A 22,740-nucleotide genomic window follows, 5' to 3' on the forward strand; every position below is an offset into this window, starting at 1 on the left:
TCCCGCCTCCCATATTATGTCTCTGAAATCAGAGCACATTTTACAACTGACCCCATCTTACAGCTGTATCTGGCTTGATGGTATTTTTCCTTTCCTGGTGGTACATAAAATAATGGCGCATCATACATTTGATCTGTTTTAGAAATATGGCTAGGAAATATGGCAATTGGTATTACAATCCCTGGCTATAGCAGGTGGACTGAGAGAGCTGAATCTTCCAGGCCAGCTGCTACCCCATCCCGAGGGTCGCACAGATTTATCCTGCAGCCATAGCCCAGGAACAGACTTTGCTTTCTCTTTCCTTGACTCTCTCCCAAGGGGTTGAGTGCTGCATTTTGGAACCCTGCCCCCTCATGCAGCCCCCACTTTCCAAGGATGAGCCATAGGAGGCAGCATGGTGTAGAAGGAGCAGCGCAGGGGTCCTCTGACCCTACTGGGCAGTGTTTGGATGGCACCAGTGACTTCATCTCTCTGAGCCTCAGACTCATTGTTTGAGTGCTTGGTTCTTTTGATTCTTTGGCTTGGTTTGGTTTTAAAAGTCAACATTTCTTGATGGTTTACCTGCTCCAGCCACACATGCATCATCTTACTCAATCCTCACAATAATAGTTGCTGTCCCTATTTTGCAGATGGGAAAACTGAGGCTCAGGAAAGCCAAATAATCTGGCCAAGACCCCAGAGCTAGTCAAGCTAGAGCTGGGATTTGAACCCAGGTTTTCGGTCTTCAGCCCCTATGTTATGCCAGCACCTCCAGTGCTAGAGTCCCTCGTCTGTGGAGGTGGCTTTGCTGATGTCTGAATTCCTGCTCAGTCTGGTATTGTGTGAGAGCTCGCCAGGCAGCCCCTGCTCCTGAGCAATGTCAGCCCCAGGTAGCAAGGGTGCTGAGGACATAGAAGGGACTGGGGATTGCTCTGGGGGTGGGAAGACAACCCTCTACCAAGACATTAATAGGGTCTACGGGCATTTAGTCATTGTCTGTGTTTTCCCACTCTTTCTGTAATGTAAATATGTTACACTTGTATCAGCAAAAAGCAACAAGAAAAATTGAGAATAAATACTAAATTAGAAAATTCAGTGCATGAGGTCTTTCCAGCCTCTGGTGAAGGGACGCACCACGGCCCTGCAGAGTAACCAGCGTGCAGAGGAATGAGTGCTCACCACCAAGCCCTTCCTGACCGGTACACTCACATTTACCATCTAAACTGTACCCGTCATTTTAAGTCCCAGTTTAAGTTCTATCCCCTCCAGGAAGCCCTCCGTGAATGCCCCCGCTGTGCCCACGTGCATATCCTCTCTGATTTCTGAACATCTGCTGTGTGGGGTGCTGTGGGGATGCTGTAGATCCCATGAAGGACTGAGGCGCTCTTTCCACAATTCCTGGGAGTGTTGACACCTGACAGTTCTCAGCTGGGTCCACCCTCTCGGTGATTGCCCACTGCTGAAGAGAGAGGCCTCTCTCAAGGTCACACCCTTTCCCTGGGATGGCCCACAACCGGTGACATTATGAGAGGGCACAAAGGGCTCCCTGTTGCCCTAATTTAGGCAACTCTGCAAGGCTCCCTGAGGGAGTCACCAGAGGCCTTTGGCGTGATTGCAAGGCAGCCTGACTTCCCCCTCTGCCTGCTTCTGCTTCCTCCACTTCCCTTCAAGTCTCCATCCTGAGAGTGTTCCTGATAAGTTTCCTACTCAGAGTCCACTTTCTGGGGACCCAACCTGCAACACCCGTGATACTCTTTTGTCCCTTGTTAGTCTGGTGACCTATGTTAATAGCTGCATTTCAAGTGTGGAGGAGTTTTCTTCCCAGTTAGACTCATACAGCCTTTGGTTCAGTTCAACAAGCATCTGTTGAGCACTAACTGCCCGCAGATCACAGCATTAGGAGTGTGAAGAGAAGAACAGGATAGCATGCTCTTTTGTTTATTCTGTGAAGACAATGAGGCATGAGCAAGGCACGGTGTGACCCTTGAGATACTTACAAACCCGTGAAAAAAGCAGACACACAAATGGGGTCTGTTCCAGAATAGAACCACAAAACAATGTTGTGGAAGCCCTGAGGAGGGAGGGAGATGGTCCAGCCAGGAGGACGTGGGACGGATTCCAGAGCAGGAGGATTCTGCACAAGCCTTGCTTTGAAGGATGTGTAGGGACCGGGCAAGTAGGGGGAAGGGAAAGGAAGTTTTCCAGACACTCTTCTGATTGGTAGAGTGGGGATCATAATTAGAAGCCTCAGAAAGTTGTCTTGAGGACAAATGAGACAGTATATATATAAAAAAAACTTGACAAACTATCAAATCCTTTGCAAGCACATGAAGCTGTCTATCAGCATAGGCAGGCGCAGGAGTGTGCTGCAGAAACAGAAGACTGGTTGGATGTGGAGAATGGATGGGGTAGGGGAGACAGGAATGTGAGAGTCTCCATCAGATGCCACTGGTCCTACCTGGAGAGGGACTAAGGAAAAGGGAGGAGAGGTAGTGAGGTTGCTGGCGGAAGTGAGTGCCTCTATGTCTCCAGCCCTAGACAGTGCTTGGCGCAGTGCTTTATGTCTAGCAGGCTCCATAGACGCTGATTGAGTAAATGAACGGCAGGAGCAGCCCATGTTGCCTGATCAATACATGCATACAGGTCTCCTGCTGTGTGCTCCAAATGGGAAGAGGTAGTAGCTGGCTTTACAGATTTCAGCATCAGTATGACACAGTGCTTCACTATCTTAGAATTGGAAGACTCGTTGCATGGGTGGCATTCCATGTCACTCCACAAGCTTTCCCGGCAGACTCCAGAGTGGTGGTGCTGGGCGGGACATCATCCATACTCTTCTGCTGAGAGCTGGCAGGGAAGATGTGTCACACAGGAATGAGGGTGCAGAGGTGGTGGGCAGACCATTCTCCAGGGGTCTCCTCTGATCTGTTGCAGCTGGTGTGCCCTCTTCTTGGATCTGGACGTGGTACTGTCTTCATCCCGAATGGCATAAATTTGTGCATTTCAGATCGATTTGGGTAGCAAAGCATCTGGAAATCATGGTGCTTTGTGTGGAATGCCTTGAAGTACTGATAAATTTAATTCCATTGTGTGAAATAGGAACACTTTTGATAGCAGGAACACCAACTATATTATATGTACATTATGTTTCAGTCACAACCAAAACACAGGCTGTTAAGCTCATCAATGCCCAGTGCCTCCCTAGTCTGCCTTGGAGCCCCTCTGCTTTCCTTTCTCAGTGAGCAGCACCATCGGCCTCCCAGAGCACAAGGCAGAAATCCAGAGTTATCCCCGACTTCTTCTCTCCCTGCTCGCCCGATCCCCACTCCCACCCAACATCTATCCAACGACCAAGCTCCAAGAAATTGACTTCCGAGTTAGCACCTGATTCCGGACACTTCTCTCCATCCTGATTCCCACTACCTTCATTCAGGTGACCACCATCTCTTACTTGAATTACAGCTGTAACCTCGTTCCCTTCCAAGATTCCCTCCATGTCACAGCAGCCGGTGACCTTTCTAAAACACCAGTCTACTGGAGTTATTTCACTGCACCAAACTCTCAGGGACTCCCAAGCTTACAAGACCCAATCTGGCCCATGAATGGCCTGACAATTTAAATTTCCCCAGCTTCACTGTCATGCCCTACATTTTTCCCCAAATGGAATTATTTCTTGTTTGGGACTGTGTTCTGTTCTCTCTGGCAAACATGTCCTCCCACTCCATTGTCTGGCTAACTCCTCCTCCTACTTCATCTCAAATGGCACCTCCTTCAGAAGTCCCTCTGGGATGAGACACCCATTCCTCAGGGCTCTCAGTGCACAAATCCAGAACCTCATTGTCTCTTACTTGGGTTCCTGCAACAGCCTCCCAGCTGGTGTTCTACCATCCCACTTGGCCCCCCTCTTCCATTCTCTACACAGCTGTCAAAATTTCTCAAAGGCAAATCTGATAATGTGGTTCCTGCTGCCCTTAGGGTCAAGTCTGAATTCCCAGCATGACTGTGATCTTGCCTGTTGCAACCTCCCTGGTTCAGCTCATGCCAGTCCCTCTGTACTCAGCATCCTGAATTTCTTCCCAGCCCTCCACCGTGGCCCACTCTCTAGCTCTGTCTTTTCCATATGCTGCTTCCTATGTTGAGATCCTTCCCCTGGCTCCCAACTCTTTACTTGGCTAATTCCTACTTGTCCTTCAGGTGGCTGTCGAACATCACTTCCTCTGGAAAGACTTCTTCGAATCCCTAAACTGGGTTATGTGTCTCTCCCCACCATTCCGTTTCCGAGAGCCTACCACTCATAGATTTAATGGCTTGATTAACTGGCTATTGTTTCTTTTAGAATGTGAACTGGAGAACCATGTATATTTTTTTCCTGCCTATGTTTCTAGTGCTACAGAAAACAGTGCTCAATTAATATTTATAGAATGAATGCATGTTTCTAGTCCTACCACTGGTAGCTGGAACTCCTTGCCAATTTGTCTTGAGTGTGGTGCATGGGATGTGCTTAATAAGTGTTTGTTGAATAAATGGGTGAATGAATGATCAGCTCTTTTCAAGCTCGTTTTTTTTTATTATACATTTAAAAAAAATTATATTTGGTCATTTGTTCTACCATCTGCAAGAATCGCTAGCAGAACAGTGGCAGCAGTTCTCAATGTTTTAAGAAAATTGTTAGATGCTAAACGAAATCCTGAAGCTGGAGAATTCTCTCTATTAATTTTCAGTGGTTGGTTTTAGCTCCAGAGCCCTCCATGGGAGGCAGCACGCTTTGCGATGTCCTCCTACTCACTCCCTGTGTCCATTTTTCTTGGCCAGAGCCTGGCCACCCAGTGGCCCCACTGCCCCAATGGATCCACTGAACCTGTCCTGGTACGATGACGATCTGGAGAGCCAGAACTGGAGCCGGCCCTTCAATGGGTCTGAAGGAAAGGCCGACAGGCCCCACTACAACTACTATGCCATGCTGCTCACCCTGCTCATCTTTGTCATCGTCTTTGGCAACGTGCTGGTATGCATGGCCGTGTCCCGTGAGAAGGCGCTGCAGACCACCACCAACTACCTGATTGTCAGCCTTGCGGTGGCCGACCTCCTTGTGGCCACGCTTGTCATGCCCTGGGTTGTCTACCTGGAGGTAGGTCTGCACCTCTGCCTTGCTCCAGCACCTTCTCCAGGTCGGCGCTATGTTGGAGCCTGGGGAACAGGCTCCTTGCTGGTTTCTAGCAATAAGTTGCCTGGTACTTTCTCAGGTGGCCTCTTCCTCCACTCTGGGCTCAGTTTTTCTCCTTATAAAATGGATAGATTATCTTTTTAACAATCTCAGCTACCAGTTAGAGAGTGCTTCCTAAGTGCCAGACCTCATGTTAACTCCTTTATATGCAGCATTTCCTCAATATACTCCTCACAGCAGCCCTAAGAGGCCAGGATTATCATCATTTTACAGATGGTGAGCCAGATAGTCAGAGAAGTTAGGTGACTTCCTCAGCATCACACAGCCGGCAGGTCCAAGCTGGAACTCCGTCTGACCCCAGAGTTGGTTTATTGGGTCCCACTGAAAATGGGAATAAATGATGAGGATCCCAAGGAAGGGTGTTGTTCATGCTTCCTGGCCTGAAGTCTTCATTCCTCTCTCCCCACTTCAAATATGGGGGCTGCCGCTCAATGCTCTCCTTCTCCCTTCCCTCTCTCCTGGTTTATTCTAGGGCCTGTGTCTGGGACCTCCAGGTAGAGGCCGCTGTGCTGTACCCCCTGTCCTCAGGAAGGACCATATAGTCACCCATTGCTCAGCTCAGGACAGAGCCTGGCGCTGTACCTTGGAGTAGTAAGGCAGCCCCTGCTGTGGTCCAGCCACCGCCCCCTCCACTATGGTCCAGGAATCCCTCCCCCTATAGTCCAGGCACCCCCCTCCCTCCACTATGGTCCAGGCACTGTGCCAGGCATTTTGCAGACACAGACTCAGCAAACACTCATGCTCATCCTGGGAGTCAATACTACTCTTCTCACTTCACAAACGAGGAAGTTGCCTGGTGCTTTCTCAGGTGCCTGTCTTCACCCAGATCACACTGCCAAGGGAGAAACTGCTAATAGAGAAGTCCCTGAGAGTGTCCTCCCTTCAGGAGGACACTTTTCAGAGCAAGCAGGCAGATGTGGGTGGGTCTGCAGGATGTGGGTGGATACAAGCTGGATCCTGCCCCTTTCTCTGCCCAGGGTTCTGGGGTGGCGTCTGGGTGCATGGGAAGCTGACCAGGCATTCAGGAAAGAGCCAAAATGCCAAGGTCCCTAACATCACTGAGCTGTTACCTTCCTGCCCCAGGCAAGAGAGGAATTCCCTTGTGCCACGGAGGAGGCACATCCCTGCCTGGGGGGAAGGGCTTCCACTCTTAGGAGAAAATGTGAATCCTTGGTAGGTTTGAGCAGAGGAGACATCTAGGAGAAGAAGCTGAGTGGGGCGGGGAGGCTGGGCAGTAGGGGCACCTCTCCCGGTCTCCATACCCCAAGGGATTCCCTGTGCTTCCTGTTGCCACTAACGCTGGCCCCAGGGCCATCAGCTCTGGGCCATCACTCCCTTGGTTCCCTTTTGCACAGACCATACAGGCTGGAACTTTCAAAGTGACCTGATTGAATGTTAAGGAAGAACCAAAAGGAAACAAACAATAGATACAAAACAGCATAAAGACATACAGGTGCCACAGGCCGGGGGTCAAATTCCTCCCTGACACTCATGTCTGTGAGGACCCTAGACTCTGTCCAGCCCACATCTGTCTGAGGGCCTCTCCCTGAGGGGCCCCTTCTTAAATCTTAGGACTATTCCCCTCCTGCTTCCTTTCAAAGGAGGGTTCCAGGCCTCAGACCATCAGGGAAAAATGATGGGTGGTTGGCAGAGCAAACAATGTCTCTGTGACTCTCTTTCCATGTCTGTATAATGGGGATAATAATAGCATCTGCCTAGAAGCATTGTTTGAGAATCACATGAGTTGGTATATGAAAAGGGCTTACAATGGCACCTGGCACATGTAAGCACTATGTAAAAGTTGGCCGTGACAATGGTGATGAAGATGAAGCTAGGTATCCACAGGGAGGGGACCCTCCCCATGCCCAGGCTAAGAGGCACCCTCTTCCCAGAGTGAGACGTGCTCTGCCCAGGGCTCTGGGCCTGGGTTCTGGGCCTTCCAAGCCCACCATCCTTACCCAGACGCCTAGGGTATGGCCAGATCTGTGCATTCGGGCTCCTAGGCACCTCTAAGTCCTCAAACAGACATTTTAAACACACCTGTTCACCATTATTTTAAAGGTGAGGCTCAGTGTTTCAAGGGGCAGAGTGGAGAATGGCATCTCAGAGGTCAGTGCTCAGAGTCCCCCATAGTCTCCCAGCAAAACAAGAGCTGGACAGTAGGCCCTGCATACGGGACATTGTCTCAGCTATTTGTTATCCATAGAGAATGTCCCAAGTGGAGTTTCACCCTATGCCAACATACTGTCCAGATATCCTCACAACCAGACACTGTACCATCTCCAAGAGATGCTTTTTTCCAGAATTTTCCATCCTGTTCCATTTCTAACAATGTAAAATGCCTCTGATAGCCTGCCATGTCAGCATCTGTCCAGTAGGACTGGATGTGCATTATTTATTCTGCTCAGTATATGGAAAGCACACTGGTTTTAGAGAGAGAGAACCAGGTTCAATTCACAACTCAACCACTTTCCATCTGGAGCAGCTCCTGAGAGAAGAGGGCCAGGGGCCAATTGTCTGCAGGTGCCATTCCACTTTGGCCTCCCAACCCTTGGAGGTGAGGGTTTGCTGTGTGCATCTTCCAGATGAGCAGATGAGATTGAGAAGGTGAACAGACTAAGGTCGCAGTTATTAATTCACTCATTCAACGTGTCTTGAGCGCTTCTCTGTCCTAGCCCATCTGTGAGGCTGAGGTCTAAGGCATTGGCCTGCCGTCGATGAGGAGACTAATAGGGCCATTACAGTGCAGTCTGATAGAGATGACAACAGAGCAATCCTCGCAGCAGATGTGGGAACACAATGGGGGCACATGGCTTTGGCATATGGGGACAAGGAAGTCTTGCAGGAGGAAGTGGGGCTTTTGGAACAATTCTCCGGGAGAGGGAGTGAGGCAGAGAAAAATAGTGTGCAAAGCCCCCGAGCTGGGGGGAGGGGAGTAACTGGCTGGAGATTTTGAGGAGCAGTAGCCGTGTCATTAGCCTCAGAGATTTGCTGTCATATTCCATGGATATGAGTGTGGAACGTGTGGAACAGTGCCTGACACAGAGTAAGTTCTTAATATGCGCTAGTTATTATTAAGACTTAGCCGAGTCAGCTCGAGGCCTGTCGTGAAGGTCTCAGCTTCACGTGAGCAATAAAGCCAATAAATGGTGCCCAAAGGTGCAGAGAAAATAGCCCTGGAGTTGTACTGGCAGACCTGGAGTCCAGTCCTTCCTCTGCTTCTAAATCACCAGGACATCTTGGGCAAGTCCATTTTCCTCTCTGACTCCAAGTTTGCCTACCCTTGCAATTTTAATCTCTCCTTTCACAGTTGGTTCATTTAGTACTTTTTACATAATCACCTCCTCTTTTGCTAAGCTAGATGGTCTCTCCCAAGACAGCTTAGGAGAGAGCACAGGATGTGCTGCCCGTAGAACTTGCTTCCAGCTCCAGCCCTGCTGCACGCTGGCCCCGTGGACTCTCTGAGCTTCCTTTCCCTCATCCGTGAATGGGCATAAGCAATCCCCTCTTGTACCAGCTTTAAGAACAATAAGTGAGATAAAGTACTTGCCCACAGTAGGTGTTCTAGAAACGGTGGCTACCAACACATTCTCTTGAGTCTCTGAGTCGACTACCCCTAACTGTTCTAGAGCAGCTGCTCCTTGGACCACGGAGGAAACCCCTCGCTTCTTCTCTGCTCCAGAAAGGCCTTTGAGGGTGGGGATTGAGAGCTCCCTAAGGGCAGGGACTATGTCAGCACTATTTACTACTGTACCCTAGAGTCTAGAACAGAGCCTGGCACATAGTAAGTTGCTCAATAAGTGTCTATAGGAGAGAAGGAAGGCAGATGGAGGGAGGGAGGACAGGGAAGAGGGCCCTAGATCCCTAGGGACATGAAAGCAGCTCTGAAAAACTGGTCTAGGAGGGGCTTCAAGGTGGAGAGTGGACCAGGTGGACCTGGAACCCTCCCCATGGTGCCCTAAAGGTAGATTCTGTTTACACCAGGGAAGCCCTTCCATCCCCCACCACATCTCTATGCACCCCTCTCCAGCTCCTGCCCACTTGGTCAGCACTCTGCTTCAGTACGGGGGCACCCTGTGCTGCAACATGGGAGGGGCCCTGAGGAAGGCAGCTCCATGGGAGAGGTTTTCCTGTCTCCCAGGAAAAGCCGCTGTTCCCTGCACGCCTGACAACAGCAGCTGCAGTGGCCATCCCTGAGCTGGAAGGCCAGCATCGGGTTTATGCCTGAGAGCAGAAAAGAGGCAGCACTGAGAATGAGTAATGTTGTCATTAGCCCTGCTGCTCTGCTGTGACATGCAGAGGGGGCACTGCCCCGCCCCGGGCACCGGAGGGACTTTCCTGCTCTTCATTTCTCCTATGGTAGAGGCCCCAGGTGGATCTCCCTGTCCTGACTCTCCGATCAGGGATGGGGACTGCTCCAGACTCCCAAAGTTGCCAGGGCCAGGCTGCTGTGTGAGTGTGAGTGCATGTGTGTGTAAATGGGAGGATGGGGGATGTGGATGTGCATGAGGAGGGGCATGGGAGTGTGTGTGTGGGGGTGGGTATGAGTGTGTGTGTAGGGGGAGGGATGAAAAATGCTCCTGCCAGGGGCTGGACACGTGTCCCATCATACCAAGGATAAAGCATTACAGCACACCCACCCCAGCCCGTTCTGGTGTTCCTAAAGTTCTAGGCCAGATTTTCCTCTTTCATCCTCTAGTGTAACAAGGAGCAGATATGTCTTCCCTATTTCACAGAGTCATCGTCTTCATCATGATTCTTAACAGACATTTATTGGGCCCTGACTCTGTGCTATGCACCATGCTGGCCACTGAAGGAGCGAGCAGCCTGCCTCCCCCAGAAACCCCAGCCAGCCAGGACCAGAAGCTTGGCTGAAGGGCTTGGGCACATCCCGGCACTCTTCTGAGGCTCAGTTGCCTCATTGGTAAAATGGGGTCGCAAGGTGATCACTCAAATGTTTGACAGATGAAGGTTCAAAGTCGAGGCACGTGGTATATGTTGGTCTTATTTCTTCCTGCACGGTTCTTGGCACAAAGTGGCCTTCTGTCTCTAGGAGGAGAGGGGCCAAGGGCCCGGGCCTCAGGTACTCATGGGCATGGCTCCCCATTGCTGCCCCTCTTCTCCCCCAGACCCTAGCTGGAGACCCACAAGACCCCCACAGCTGCCCCCCGAGCCCTTGGCCAGATCTGCCCCAGGAAAACCAAGCTGGGGGCTGAAGCTAACCTCCCCGACTGCTGTCTGCCTGCTATGTTGCTTTGTCTACAGGTGGTGGGCGAGTGGAAATTCAGCAGGATTCACTGTGACATCTTCGTCACTCTGGATGTCATGATGTGCACAGCAAGCATTTTGAATCTGTGTGCCATCAGCATTGACAGGTGAGCCCAGCCAGGGTGGGAGAGGTGACCTGGACCATTCACCTTTTGGGCCACCCCACTTCTCCTTCAGGGTCGGGCTCTGTCTACGATGCTGTGGCTGTATGTTTGTGTGTATATATATGCATATGTGTGTGTGTGCGTGTGTATGTGCATGCATGGGTGGTTGTGTGTCTGGCTGGGAGAGTACAGACCCCCTAAGGAGAGGCCATTTTATGGACAGGATGCTACCAAGAATAGCCAGACAGTGAGCGGCATAGAGGAGAAAGCACTTGATTTTGACTGAAGCCTAGCTCTATCACTTCCTACTTAGGTGACCGTAGGCAGATGATGGAAGGTCTTGGAACCCTAGTTTCATTGTCTAGAAACCAAGGATGATGATACCTGTCCACCTGGGGCTGCAGCGTCTGGTTGTGCATTTTACGTCTAGCCCAGGGCACATGGCCAAGGGGGCCCAGGCCATGTTCGCCTTGCTAACCTGTAGCCTTGGAGCCTCTCACTAATTTCCACAGATGGGCAACTTGGGCTCCCAGAGGCCCCAGCCCTACTCCTCTTGCAGGATTTGTGGAGGATGAAAGGAGCTACCGTATGAGAAGTGCTGGATAGAGGAATGTGAGGGATCATAAGCAATTACGTTGTTATCATTTTCTGCCAAATGGGGCTTAACCCAGGAGAGGCCTGGCTACCAGTCCATCAGCAAACACTTCCATTGTCTTCAGGCACAGCAAAGGTGCGGTGGATACAGTGGCAAAGGCTCAAAGACCTAGGCAATGGCCCTTGAAAAGCCTAAAATCCAAGTAGGGAGACTAGAGGAACAGAGATAGTCCAGGAGAAATGGTCGCCAGTTGGCCATGAAGCACGTGATCAGGTATCACCAGCCGTCCTCACTGTCTGAGTCTAGGACAGGAGGGAGAGCTGACTTAGAGTAGATGGGTGGGCTTCATGGAGGTGGACCAACTGTCCACTCCCGAGGAGCAGGGTGTCTCTGGTGTGTGCATGTTGTGGAGTGAGGGGTTCCTGGGCCCGTACCCCAGACTCAGGCCCCACCCATCCTTCAGGTACACAGCCGTGGCCATGCCCATGCTGTACAACACGCGCTACAGCTCCAAGCGCCGAGTCACCGTCATGATCGCCATCGTCTGGGTCCTGTCCTTCACCATCTCCTGCCCGCTGCTCTTCGGACTCAACAACACAGGTGAGTCCTGCCTCTGTCTGCCTGGGGCTCTGCCCGCCCCGGGTCCCTGCTCCTGTGCAGGACCCTGAGGGAGCTGAGTCCCTGATGCAGACATGGGCAGAGGCCCAGTGGGGACCCGTTCACAACCCAGACTGAGGCCAGGCTGGGTCTCCTGTGCCAAGCCTGACTCTGGTTGGCCCAGAGAGGAACAATGGCCCAGGAACAACGGGATTGGATGGGGAGTGGGGTAATGATCGGGAGGATGTCTGGCCATTTCCAACTTTGTTTATTAAATTGAAGCAGGCCAGACAGCCTCACGTGCTGCATGTGTGTGCATGTGCGTGTGCACGCACATGGCGCGAGGCTGCTGGGCTTCCATCCACCCCGACAATCGTATTTGTGTAATGAGGCTGCAGCCCCAGGGCCGTGCCACCTGGAGCAGGAAAGGTAAAAGCAAGTAGGAGGCTAGCCCACCGCGGCTGGTCCTGTGCGAGGCCGTCAGGAGCATTTCCGACAGAGGGGGCCCAGTGCTGCCGGTGTGATGAGGAGCTTACTGTCCTCAGGGCCCAGAGGGATGCAGGTGTGCCTCTGGAGCCACGACAGGACAGCACCGATGAAGCCTTCAAAGCATATGGTACAAAAATCTAAGCTTCTCAGGAATTCCAAGAAGAGGCGCTAAGGCTAAATATGTTCAGATTAATCTGGAAAGGCCCTGAGATAGAGAACCTGGAAGGGAACTTGGAAACACATGGGAAACACAGGTGAGTTTAGCAAACAGGACCAAGTTTTCCTGTTCCTAAAATTAAAAGGTGGCAGAGGTCCCTGCAATATACAGGAAAGGCTAAAGAAATGGCTTATTCTTTTAAAATAATTTCCTGCCATCATTTTTCCCAAACTCTCTGGCTCCGCTTGTATGCGCATAGATGACAAAATGAATGATGAAGTAACAAGGGAATGTTAATGGAGAAACTCAGAAGCAGCCGATCACAGCTTAGCTTTTCGCTCACGGTTGTATTTAATGCTCCAGTTTACACTGTGCATGTATTTACATTCAACATTTCCAGGCAGCCTTAGACACCCAGCCATATTCTCTGTAACCTTGCTCCTCGTTCCCATCGAGGAGATGAGGTGCTCTGGTGGCACTGGGGCCCCTGGGCCTGCTGATGCCCGCCCACCCGGGGCTCTCCTTCCTCCAGACCAGAACGAGTGCATCATCGCCAACCCCGCCTTCGTGGTCTACTCCTCCATCGTCTCCTTCTACGTGCCCTTCATCGTCACCCTTCTGGTCTACATCAAGATCTACATCGTCCTCCGCAGGCGTCGCAAGCGGGTCAACACAAAGCGCAGCAGCCGGGCTTTCCGGGCCAATCTGAAGGCCCCGCTCAAGGTCCCGAGATCCCCCCTCCCCGGCAACGTCCCCACCTCACCACTACTGAGGGGCTTGTCCCTGCTCAGTGAGGGGCTGGGACACTGCAGCAGGATGGGGCCAGGCTGGAGGAGCTCTGAGGAGCTGGGCGAGGGCAGATTTCCAAGGCTTGACCTCAGCGGAGCACCTTGAATCTCCAGGAGTGGGAGGTGGGGCGGGTGGCGGAGACCACCTGGGAGGAGAAGTCTGTGCCCGGAGATCTCTGTCTGAAGGCAGCAGCTCTCGGCACCTTCCTGGACTCCTCTCCTCCTTCCTTCGCCTCTCCTGTCCTCAAGCTGGGCCTCTGTCTCCCTTTCCTTCCCTCTGACGCCCCCATCCTGTCTCCTTTACCTTCCATACTCTGTCCTCCCCTCTGTGCACGCCTCCTCCTTCCTCACCTGTTCTTGCGTCTTCTCTGCTCTGCCCCTCTTTCATCTCCCTGCTTGTGAATTCTCCCCTCTGCTCAGCCCTCCCCGGGGAAGACACCACGTGGGCATAGAAGGAACAAGAACCTTGGGGTTAAACACATCAGGTTCAAATCCTGGCACCGCCACTTTTTTCCTGAGTGACCTTGGGCAAGTTGTTTAACTTCTCTGAGCCTCAGCTGTTTCCTCATCTGTTAAGTGGGACTCATAATACTGACCTCACAGGGTAGTCTTGAGTATTCAGTGTGAGAGGGATGTGAACATGCTTAGCATGGTGCCAGACCCTTAGCAGGGGCCCTGTAAAAGTCAGAGCCCTTTTGTCCCTCGTCCTGCCCACCTCTTCTAATCACAGTACCGACCTTCTCCTTTGCCTTGATTGTCTCCTCAGGCCCCCACCCTTCTCATCTCTGCCCTTCTCTGAGCTCCTGTGCCAAGTCTGACCACTCCACATTGGGTTTCTGTCCCCACCCACCTCCCCATCATGACTCATGTGCTGGCTCCCTCCACAGGGCAACTGCACTCACCCCGAGGACATGAAACTCTGCACCGTTATCATGAAGTCTAATGGGAGTTTCCCAGTGAACAGGCGGAGACTGGTAAGTGCTCAGGGCAGGGACCCGAGCCAGGTCTTTCCGCCCCTAGGGAAGCCCACTGCCATGATTCTCAGACCTCAGCAGCTGGCCAAAGGGACAAGCACCTCCCGGGACCCACCACTCTACCTTACCATGCACACCTCCCACGCAGGCATGGAGCAAGACAGCTTGATTCTGCAAGGCACAGAGAGGTACCCCTAGCACAGGAAAACAGTTGGGAGAAAGGAGTGGGCCACCATGACATGATAAAAAGTAACAATAATAATGGTTATTCCCATTAATTGAATCCCTACCATGTTCCTACTATCTCATCAAATCCTCACAAGACCCTGAGAGGTAAGTCTTATTGATTTTACCCATTTTCATTTACAGAAGAGGAAGCAGAGGCTCAGAGAGGTTAGGTAACTCATACAAGGCTAAACCATAGTTAGTGTGAGAGTGCATAATTGAGCCCAGACCTGCATGACTCTGAAGGCACACCTTTGTTCTTTCCACTCGCCTATGCTGCCTCACTACGTGCAGGTTCTGGGGCTGGAGGCTGGGAGCTGGGGGAGGAGGGAGCAGAGCAGCCATGGGGCTGGCGGTGAGCTGCATCCTGTCGGGGACGCCTGGAGGGGCAGAGTCACAGCAGACCCCAAGCTTAGCCCAGTGACAGCAGCCCCAGGGGCCATGCAGCAGGGGACCCATCCCCAGGTGGGCAGAGGATGGGCCAGGGAACCGCAGAGGGCCGCCCACGAAGTCTAGGTCAGCCATCTTCAGGAAGCAAGTCTCCCACCATTCACTTGCAGGCAAAGGCCAGACTCCAAGAAGCTGTTTATGAGACAGATGCTGAAACAGAGACTCAGGCTTGGGGCACCTGGGCACACAGCGAGGCTGCATTTCAGAAGCTCAGGCTGAGACCTCCAAGGCCTCAAACAAGGGAGCATAGGGAAGACCTGGGAGGCTGTGAGTGGATCCAAGCCAGAGCAGTTGTGGGGCCTTTGAGGTTGACTGGGGATTGCTCTGGGAAGGGGCCTGGGGTGACCCTGCAGGCAGGGGCTGCCGTGCGTCCTGGGTGATGCCTGTTCCCAGTGATCATCCTCCTTGCCTCTCTGGCAGAGTGACCCTGCAGTGTTTGCAGGAGTCTCTAGAGGGGGATAGAGAAGGGCAGGGTGGGGCAGGTGGGGCAGGTGGGGCCAGGTAAGGCTGAGTGGCTGATGCCTGAGAACTTGCCTGGTTTTTTACCCAGAGCTCTCTGCCTCTCTGCAGGATGCTGCCCGCCGAGCCCAGGAGCTGGAGATGGAGATGCTGTCCAGCACAAGCCCACCCGAGAGGACCCGGTACAGCCCCATCCCACCCAGCCACCACCAGCTGACCCTCCCCGACCCATCCCACCATGGCCTCCACAGCACTCCTGACAGCCCTGCCAAACCAGAGAAGAACGGGCATGCCAAAGACCACCCCAAGATTGCCAAGATCTTTGAGATCCAGTCCATGCCCAATGGCAAAACCCGGACCTCGCTCAAGACCATGAGCCGTAGGAAGCTCTCCCAGCAGAAGGAGAAGAAAGCCACCCAGATGCTCGCCATTGTTCTCGGTGAGTTGGCCCCAAGGGCTGCCACAGCTTAGCTCTGCCCAAGGCTGGCTGGGGGAAGGACCCATTACTGCTGGTCCCATTACCTGCCATGTCCTTCTTGACCATGGTGGGAGGGTCACCCGACTGACTTTCTCAGGCACAAGGCAAGCCCATTGATATACCTTGTTGGGTAGATTCTATAACTGTGCTCACTTTACAGATGGGGAAACTGAGGCTTGGGGTGGTTATATTAATTGACCAAGGAGGACCCATGATTTAAACTCAGGCAGCCTGACTCCAGAGTCTGTGAACTTGACCCGTCTACCATAGTGACCCCAGAACCCCATGATCCTGGGCAAGTCACTTTCTCTCTCTCTCTTCCCCTCATCATTAGAGTAGGTTACTTCTCAGTGTTGTTGTGATGGCCAAATGGCATACGGTGGTGAAAGCATTTTGTAAACCGCAAAGTAGTACACACAGGTAAGTGTTATCACCATGGTTTTGTTAATCTTGCTATTGTTGAGGAATTCGGAAATTCAGTTCTCTTGACTCGACCAAGACCCTGTGGGACCAGAGCTGTGAGAAGGGGGCCCGGATCGAAATGAGGGCGTGGCCCTGCCAGTGAGGCAGGGCTTTCAAATGAAAGTCTGCTAGTAAACCAGATAAGAAAGGTCAGAAATCGAGGGCTGAGTTGACATGTGTGGTTGGGTACAGGAGGGCTGATGTGGCTCTGCCTTCCATGTAGTAGCCACGGCAGTGTGTGACATCCTTCCACACCCGCCATTCCCTTTGACCTCCCGACAGTCCTGTGACGTGAGAGGGACAGAGGTTAATATTCAGGTTTTATGAATGAGAACACCTGGTCACAGTAGGTTAAGGGACCGACCACTGATCATGTGGCCAGTGGTGACAGCAGAGTCAGACCAGGCCCTCTGCTCCAGTCCCCAGGGTCTCTCTCTGCTCTGTGGTCCTGCTCTTCTTGGGCACAACTCTGTCCCTGGGGACTCCCAGTGTGCCTGTGGGGCATTCTGTGTACACGATGCCTCCACACCAAGCGTCTCACTTGAGCAAGAGGTCCCGAGTTAGGTAGAGCGGGCGGGTTGGAGGTCAATCTAGGTGACAGTGCATGTCCCAAGGCAGGGACTAACAAGGGAGTCCATCAAGGGCTGGGGGAAGTGTGGGGAAGGTAGCAGGGGCCTGGCTATTTGGGGCCCTTGATAGACTGGAGCTCAGCTCTCAGCTTTGCCGCCTAAGAGGGGAGTGGTCTTTCGTGAGTCACATAACCATTGCCAGCCTGTTCTCTGTCTTCCTCACTGGGATGCTGTGAGAACTAAGAGGGCGGAGTGCTTGGTTCTCCCTTCCTACCTCTGGCCCAAACTGCACTGAACAAACCCTCCACTCCCGCTGCCGAGGAAGCCCTTGTTCGCAAAGACGACCAGAAAGTAGACTCGAGATGTCAATTTTCACTGGCTGGCGTGTCAGAAGGTTAACCTTTCAGATTCATTTTCAAGCCCTTTATCTTTCCCTATGAGGTAGGTATTATTATCCCCATTTGTCAGATGAGGAGAATGAGACTGAAGGAGAGGAAGTGACCCGTCCACTGCAAATGGGCATCAGAGGCGGGTCTAGAATCCAAGACTGCACCTCCTCCCGCAGTGCTCTTGCTGCTTCAGCCTCGGTCCTGAGCCGCAGCCACAGCACACAATCCAGGTGCCCAGTGAGCGCGGGCCTTCCCAGCCCAGCTTCTGCCTGGCCCTGGGGCCAGCCTGACCACCGCCCTCTCCCGCAGGCGTGTTCATCATCTGCTGGCTGCCCTTCTTCATCACCCACATCCTGAACATACACTGTGACTGCAACATCCCGCCCGTCCTGTACAGCGCCTTCACGTGGCTGGGCTATGTCAACAGCGCCGTGAACCCCATCATCTACACGACCTTCAACATCGAGTTCCGCAAGGCCTTCCTGAAGATCCTACACTGCTGATCCTGCTGCCCACCTGCACAGCAGCCTGCTTCCACCTCCCTGCCCAGGCTGGCCCGGCCTCCATCCCTGGGAGCTGCGGGCAGGAGGGCACAGAGCGGACTTGCCTTCTCTTCCCCCCGGCAGGCCCTGCAGTGTTAGCTTGGCGCCACGCCCCTCCCTGCCCGCACACCCTCACTCTACCAGGGGAGTGCTAGAGAGCCAGGCATGGTGCAGCCTTGCGCTGGACCCCCTGGCTCAGGAGCAGCTCACAGAGCCCCCCCCTCCCACTTCCAGGCCCCCTCTCCTCGGCACCAAAGATGCAGCCGCCTTCTCTGACCCTTTTCTGGACTCTGAGGTTGCCGGGGCCAGTCAGGGCTCAGAGGCCATGCTCTCTGTTGGGCTCAGCCTGGCCTTCACAGGCCTGTGCTGGAGCAGGCGGTGGGGAGGGATGGACTGGTCACACTCCATAAGACCCACACCAGGGGAGCCAGATCTCTTGCCAAGGTCCCAGGCAACTCCAGTCCTGGGAGACCCATGTACATACCAGACTGTGGGATGAACCCCAGAGAAGCCCAAGCCAAAAATCTTCCTCTCCCGCCCGACAGGAGCCTCTACTTCCCACAGCAGTGGCTCCTGACCTGCCCCACCCTGTTCCAGCTCCTCTGAGGGGAGGAACCCTGATCTTGAAGGGCCCCAGGAAGGTCTGTGCAGAGGGGAAGCCCACCCCAAGCCCACTCTGCCACCTCCCGATAGACTCGGTGCATCCCTTCCCATAGCAAATGCTAGGCCAGCCAGGTGACCCATAAGGTGGGCTTATGACCACGTCTGGGGCCTGGGTTGGGGTGTCTGAGCTTCTTTAGGGGGCGGCCTCCTGCCACACTTGGCCACAAAACCACTTTCCTTTTCTCTTCCTCTTGCCTCTTCTCTCTCCCGCTCCCTTTCCCTTCTATTGCCTCCGCCTTAGAGAGCCCATGGCTAAGAGGCTGCTGAATACCATTTGGCCTGGCCTGGCCCTGCCCCGAGGGACAAGGGGAAGCTGCAGCTTGGGGCATCCCCCGGGCCCCAGACTCTGTAACATCACTACACATGCTCCAAACTAATAAAACTTTGACAAGGGTCACATCCGAGGTGTCTCGGGTGGAAGGGTGCAGCGTCACCTTCGTCCTCTGCATCAAGTATAGCCAAAGCCCTTGTGTCTGTGCTGGGCATCAGAGCTGCAAAGGCCTTCTGCAGACCCCTCCAGAAAAGGGTGACCTTGACCACGCCAGCAGAGTGGACAGGACTTTGGGAGAAAGGAGGAAAGGAGCTGTCCTAGGGAGACGGAGGAGAAGATGTGTGTGCTTGTGTGTTTTCCCCTCCTCTGTGTCCTCTCCTCCTGAATGGACGTGAGAGCTCTCAGTCCTGCTCTTGTGTGGCCCCGACCCTCCGGTGTCAACCCAGATGGGAGGGGAGAAGATTCCAAGGGGAATCCCACGGCATACCCAAGACTCCTCTAATCGTCAGAACAGCAGGGTCCTACCAGAGGGAAGCCAAGTTGTCCCCACTTCCCACCTCCTCCTCTCCAGGTCCTGGCGTGTCTGAAGGACCCATCCTGAGCCCTTCTCACCCACTAGGGCAAATAAGCCTCCATGGAAAGGCGACCCTCGGGGTACCGGCTGTGCCTGTGCCTATGCCTGCCCCCTGCCCTGTCTTCTGTCTCTCATCAGGACCCCCTTCCTCTGAGGTAGGTTGTGGAAGCAAGGAGGCCCTGAGTGATGTGGCCTGAGTGGTCTTCCCTCCCCTCGGCCTCCAGACCAGTCACAGCCCCAAGCCTTCTGGGGCCATGACTTGGCATCATCCCAACAACAGAAATTTAGCTTTATGAAAATGAAGTATAAATCAACCCGGGAAGGAGGAATATTCTTACCACCTTGAGAATAACAGTGGTGATGACAAACAAGGTGCAGCCCCCACGGCTCAGGCTTCGGGGAGCTGTCAGGGCATAATTTGCATGCTAAATACAATATTTTTAGCACCAAAGTTTGGAGCACTTCACTTGCCCTGAACACTTAATTATGGACTTTGATCTTCTCCCTGAACCTGAATGTAGCACTGAGCTCCTGTCCCCAGAGGCACCCTGATTCCAGGAGTGGGTGCAAAACAGGCCCCTGGTCTAGCTCAGGGGTGTGGGGTCAATAACCCAGTGATCATCTCCTGGGGAAGGAGTCAGACCCAAGGGGGGCTAGAAACCCCAGGGACCTCTCAGCTGCTGATACCCACCCCATAGCCAGTGCACACACCTTTACACACACTTACACACATCACACACTCAGTCTGTGAAAGATCTTGACCTGGATGGGAGCTTAAAAGCTCATCCCATGGTTGGAAATCTTATCAGCTGTGGGAATTGATGTGGGGATGAGATGACAAGGGTGGGAGAGAGAAAAGGAGAGGAAGAAGGAAGAAAGGAAGGAGGGAGGGAGGAGGGAAGGAAAAATGGAAGGGAGGAAGGAAGGAGGCAAGGAAGGAAGGAAGGAAGGGAGGGAGGGAAGGGACGAAGGAAGGAAGGAAGGAAAGGAGGAGAGAGGGAGGAAGCCAACCTTAGAGCCATCTGGGAAGAGCACTGACAGGGAGGAGAGGGGAAGAGGGCAGGCAGGGGTGGGAGGCGGGGCAGGGAAAGTTGCCCACAGCTGTCATGAAGCTTCAAGTCTTCCTGCCAGACAGCAGATTGACAGCTAGAGTGGGCAGGGGGAGGGCTGGGCTCCACCCTCTCCCCCCTCAGTACTTCAGGGGCAAAGGAACAGGAGGTGTGCGACCCGGGAACGCTGAGGTGGAAGGGGCAACCCAGGCTCTGCTCTCTCCCAAGGGGGCCTGACCATGGCCCCTTCGCCTTGACAGTGAGGGCCGAAAGGGAGCTGGAGGTTGGGCAGGCTGCAGCCTTCTGATTTTCTCTCCTCGCTGCCTTTCCCTGTGCCTCTGTCTCCGTGCCTGCCTTTCTCCGTAGAATGCCTTTTAATCAAAGGATCATTCATCTGCCTTTACAGCAGGTGGAGTCTGCAAGCACCCCCCCTCCCAACCCAGAGCACAACAGTGAAGCCCCACGTAAGGAATGAGCCTTCCCGGTCAGGCACGGCTGGTCACTTTGCATATGTCCTCTCAGATGTCCGCATGTGACTGCAGGTTTCGAAGCTTCAGGCCCTTATTCTTCCTCCAGTGGGTTCTGGAGGACTCCCAGGTGGCCACGGGAGGGGGAGATGGGCCACGGGAGGGGTAGATGTCCTGGGAGTTGAGAAGGTGAGCAGTGCCGGAGAAATTGCATCACTTCATCCATCCTCCACCCCGCCATTGTCTCACTCAGTGAATGTTTATTGAGCAACTGCTGTGCTCCAGGCCCTGAGCAAGGTGCTGGGAATGAAACAGTGGAGAAGGGGGCCTTGATTCCTGCCTTCGGGGAGTTCACAGTCCACTGAGACGATGGGCATTAATCCAACAATCACATGATAACTGTAAATGCTCCCTGTCCCCCAGGACAGAGCCCTGGCTGGGTGTGGCATGCACGGCCCAGCTCCAGGGCACCATTTACCAGATGATGACTATGATGTGGGATGCAGCGGCCCTGATGTGCCTTGGCCTGGGACAGTAGGTAGGGAATTGGTGAGGACACGAAGACCGATGGCGTGGAGGACTTCCTGCACGGTGGGCAGGAGGCCCTGAAAGAAGCGACTGGTGGTCCCGCTTCCCTGGTGGTCTCAGAAGAGGAGCAGTTAGTTGCCTGCAACCAGGGACATTGAGGACTGGCCTGCCTTGGGGGCATTTCCAGTGCCCCCACCTATCTAGCATCCCTTCCCGCATCATCCCTGTCCCAGGGACTGGTGGCCCAGCCCTGTGCCCCACTGCCTCCCTGCCCTCTGGGTCCCAGGGCCCAAGGCTGTCTATGTGGCCTTAGCTCCCATCTATGCAGACGCCTTGGTGGGCCCCAGCGCACATGCTCTGGTGATTTCCTCGGAACCCCCAGAGGTCGTCCGTAGGGTCCCCTGTTACAGAGGAGAAGTCTCACATTAAGGGAGGGCGGTTGCCCAGGTGGCAGGGCTGGCCTTTTAACACAGGTCTTCTGACTCTGCATCTTGTATTGTCCATTCTGCCCACTTCTTTTTTTTAAGGAAGATTAGCCCTGAGCTAACAACCGCTGCCAATCCTCCTCTTTTTGCTGAGGAAGACTGGCCCTGAGCTCACATCTGTGCCCATCTTCCTCTACTTGATATGTGGGACACCTGCCTCAGCATGGCTTGATAAGCAGTGTGTAGGTCTGCACCCAGGATCCGAACCAGTGAACCCTGGATCGCCAAAGCAGAACGTGTGAACTTAACCACTGTGCCACTTGCCCACTTCTTGAGCAGCCCTGAGTAAAGCTGGAGGAGGATAGTGTGGTCAGAAGATTAAAAAGAGAGAGAGAGAAAGAAAAACGCTTTGGGACCAGACTTTTAGGATGCTGCTCTTGGGGTATATGTGAATAGCCAGCTCAGCCGCACAGCCAATGCGTGGAGGCAGGGGTGGAGCAGGTGGTGCAGTTTTTACCGGGGCTTTAGTGGCAGGAGGTGAGTCTGGGCATCCATGTGCCCCTGGTTCTGCTACGCCCGGGTTCTGGGGAGTCCAGGGGAGCAGGAAGCTGGTGAGGAGACAGCAGACCATCTTTGGAGGTGGGGAGACCCCCTCTAGCTTTGTGGGGTTATAGGGGCAGGGAGAAGGGCGTACCTGGCAAGAACAGCTTCCCACTCCCTCTCCCATCCCGGCTCGGCTACTTGACAAATAAAGCAGAGTGAGAGCTGCTGGGCGGAACCCCGGCCCAGAGGGCACTGGAGAGGCCTTTCACTCCCAGGTGGAACCACCACAGCTCCAGGTCCACAGGACATGCTGCAGGCCACTGCACTGGCTGGAGGCTTCCTCCTCCTCGTCTTCCCACCTGCCTTCTGTCCTGAGACCTGGAGACTTGTGTGAGGCCAGAGAAAGGGAGGCAGCCTCCCAGCATCTCTGGGGCAGTGGGAGTCAGATGCTGCCGGTGAAGGGAAGAATCGGGG

General features: G+C 53.6%; 1 protein-coding gene across 5 annotated transcripts in view; it reads left to right on the forward strand.

The window, feature by feature from the left end:
• DRD2 (dopamine receptor D2) overlaps positions 1-19,697 on the forward strand; it is a 61,651-nt gene extending 41,954 nt beyond the window's left edge. For 4 of the 5 annotated variants that reach the window (XM_070490268.1, XM_070490269.1, XM_044753331.2 and 1 more), the window contains 7 exons: positions 4,789-5,104; positions 10,466-10,575; positions 11,631-11,767; positions 12,943-13,133; positions 14,086-14,172; positions 15,418-15,745; positions 17,514-19,697. In XM_070490268.1, the coding sequence (XP_070346369.1) occupies positions 4,820-5,104; positions 10,466-10,575; positions 11,631-11,767; positions 12,943-13,133; positions 14,086-14,172; positions 15,418-15,745; positions 17,514-17,707 (1,332 nt within the window). In that variant the 5' untranslated portion in view covers positions 4,789-4,819 and the 3' untranslated portion in view covers positions 17,708-19,697. The remainder of the gene's footprint in view (positions 1-4,788; positions 5,105-10,465; positions 10,576-11,630; positions 11,768-12,942; positions 13,134-14,085; positions 14,173-15,417; positions 15,746-17,513) is intronic. The other variant, XM_070490271.1, reaches the window with a different exon arrangement.
• Positions 19,698-22,740: the final 3,043 nt, after the last annotated feature.

This window comes from Equus asinus, chromosome 20, assembly GCF_041296235.1.
Source record: "Equus asinus isolate D_3611 breed Donkey chromosome 20, EquAss-T2T_v2, whole genome shotgun sequence".
Classification (NCBI taxonomy): Eukaryota; Metazoa; Chordata; class Mammalia; order Perissodactyla; family Equidae; genus Equus; species Equus asinus.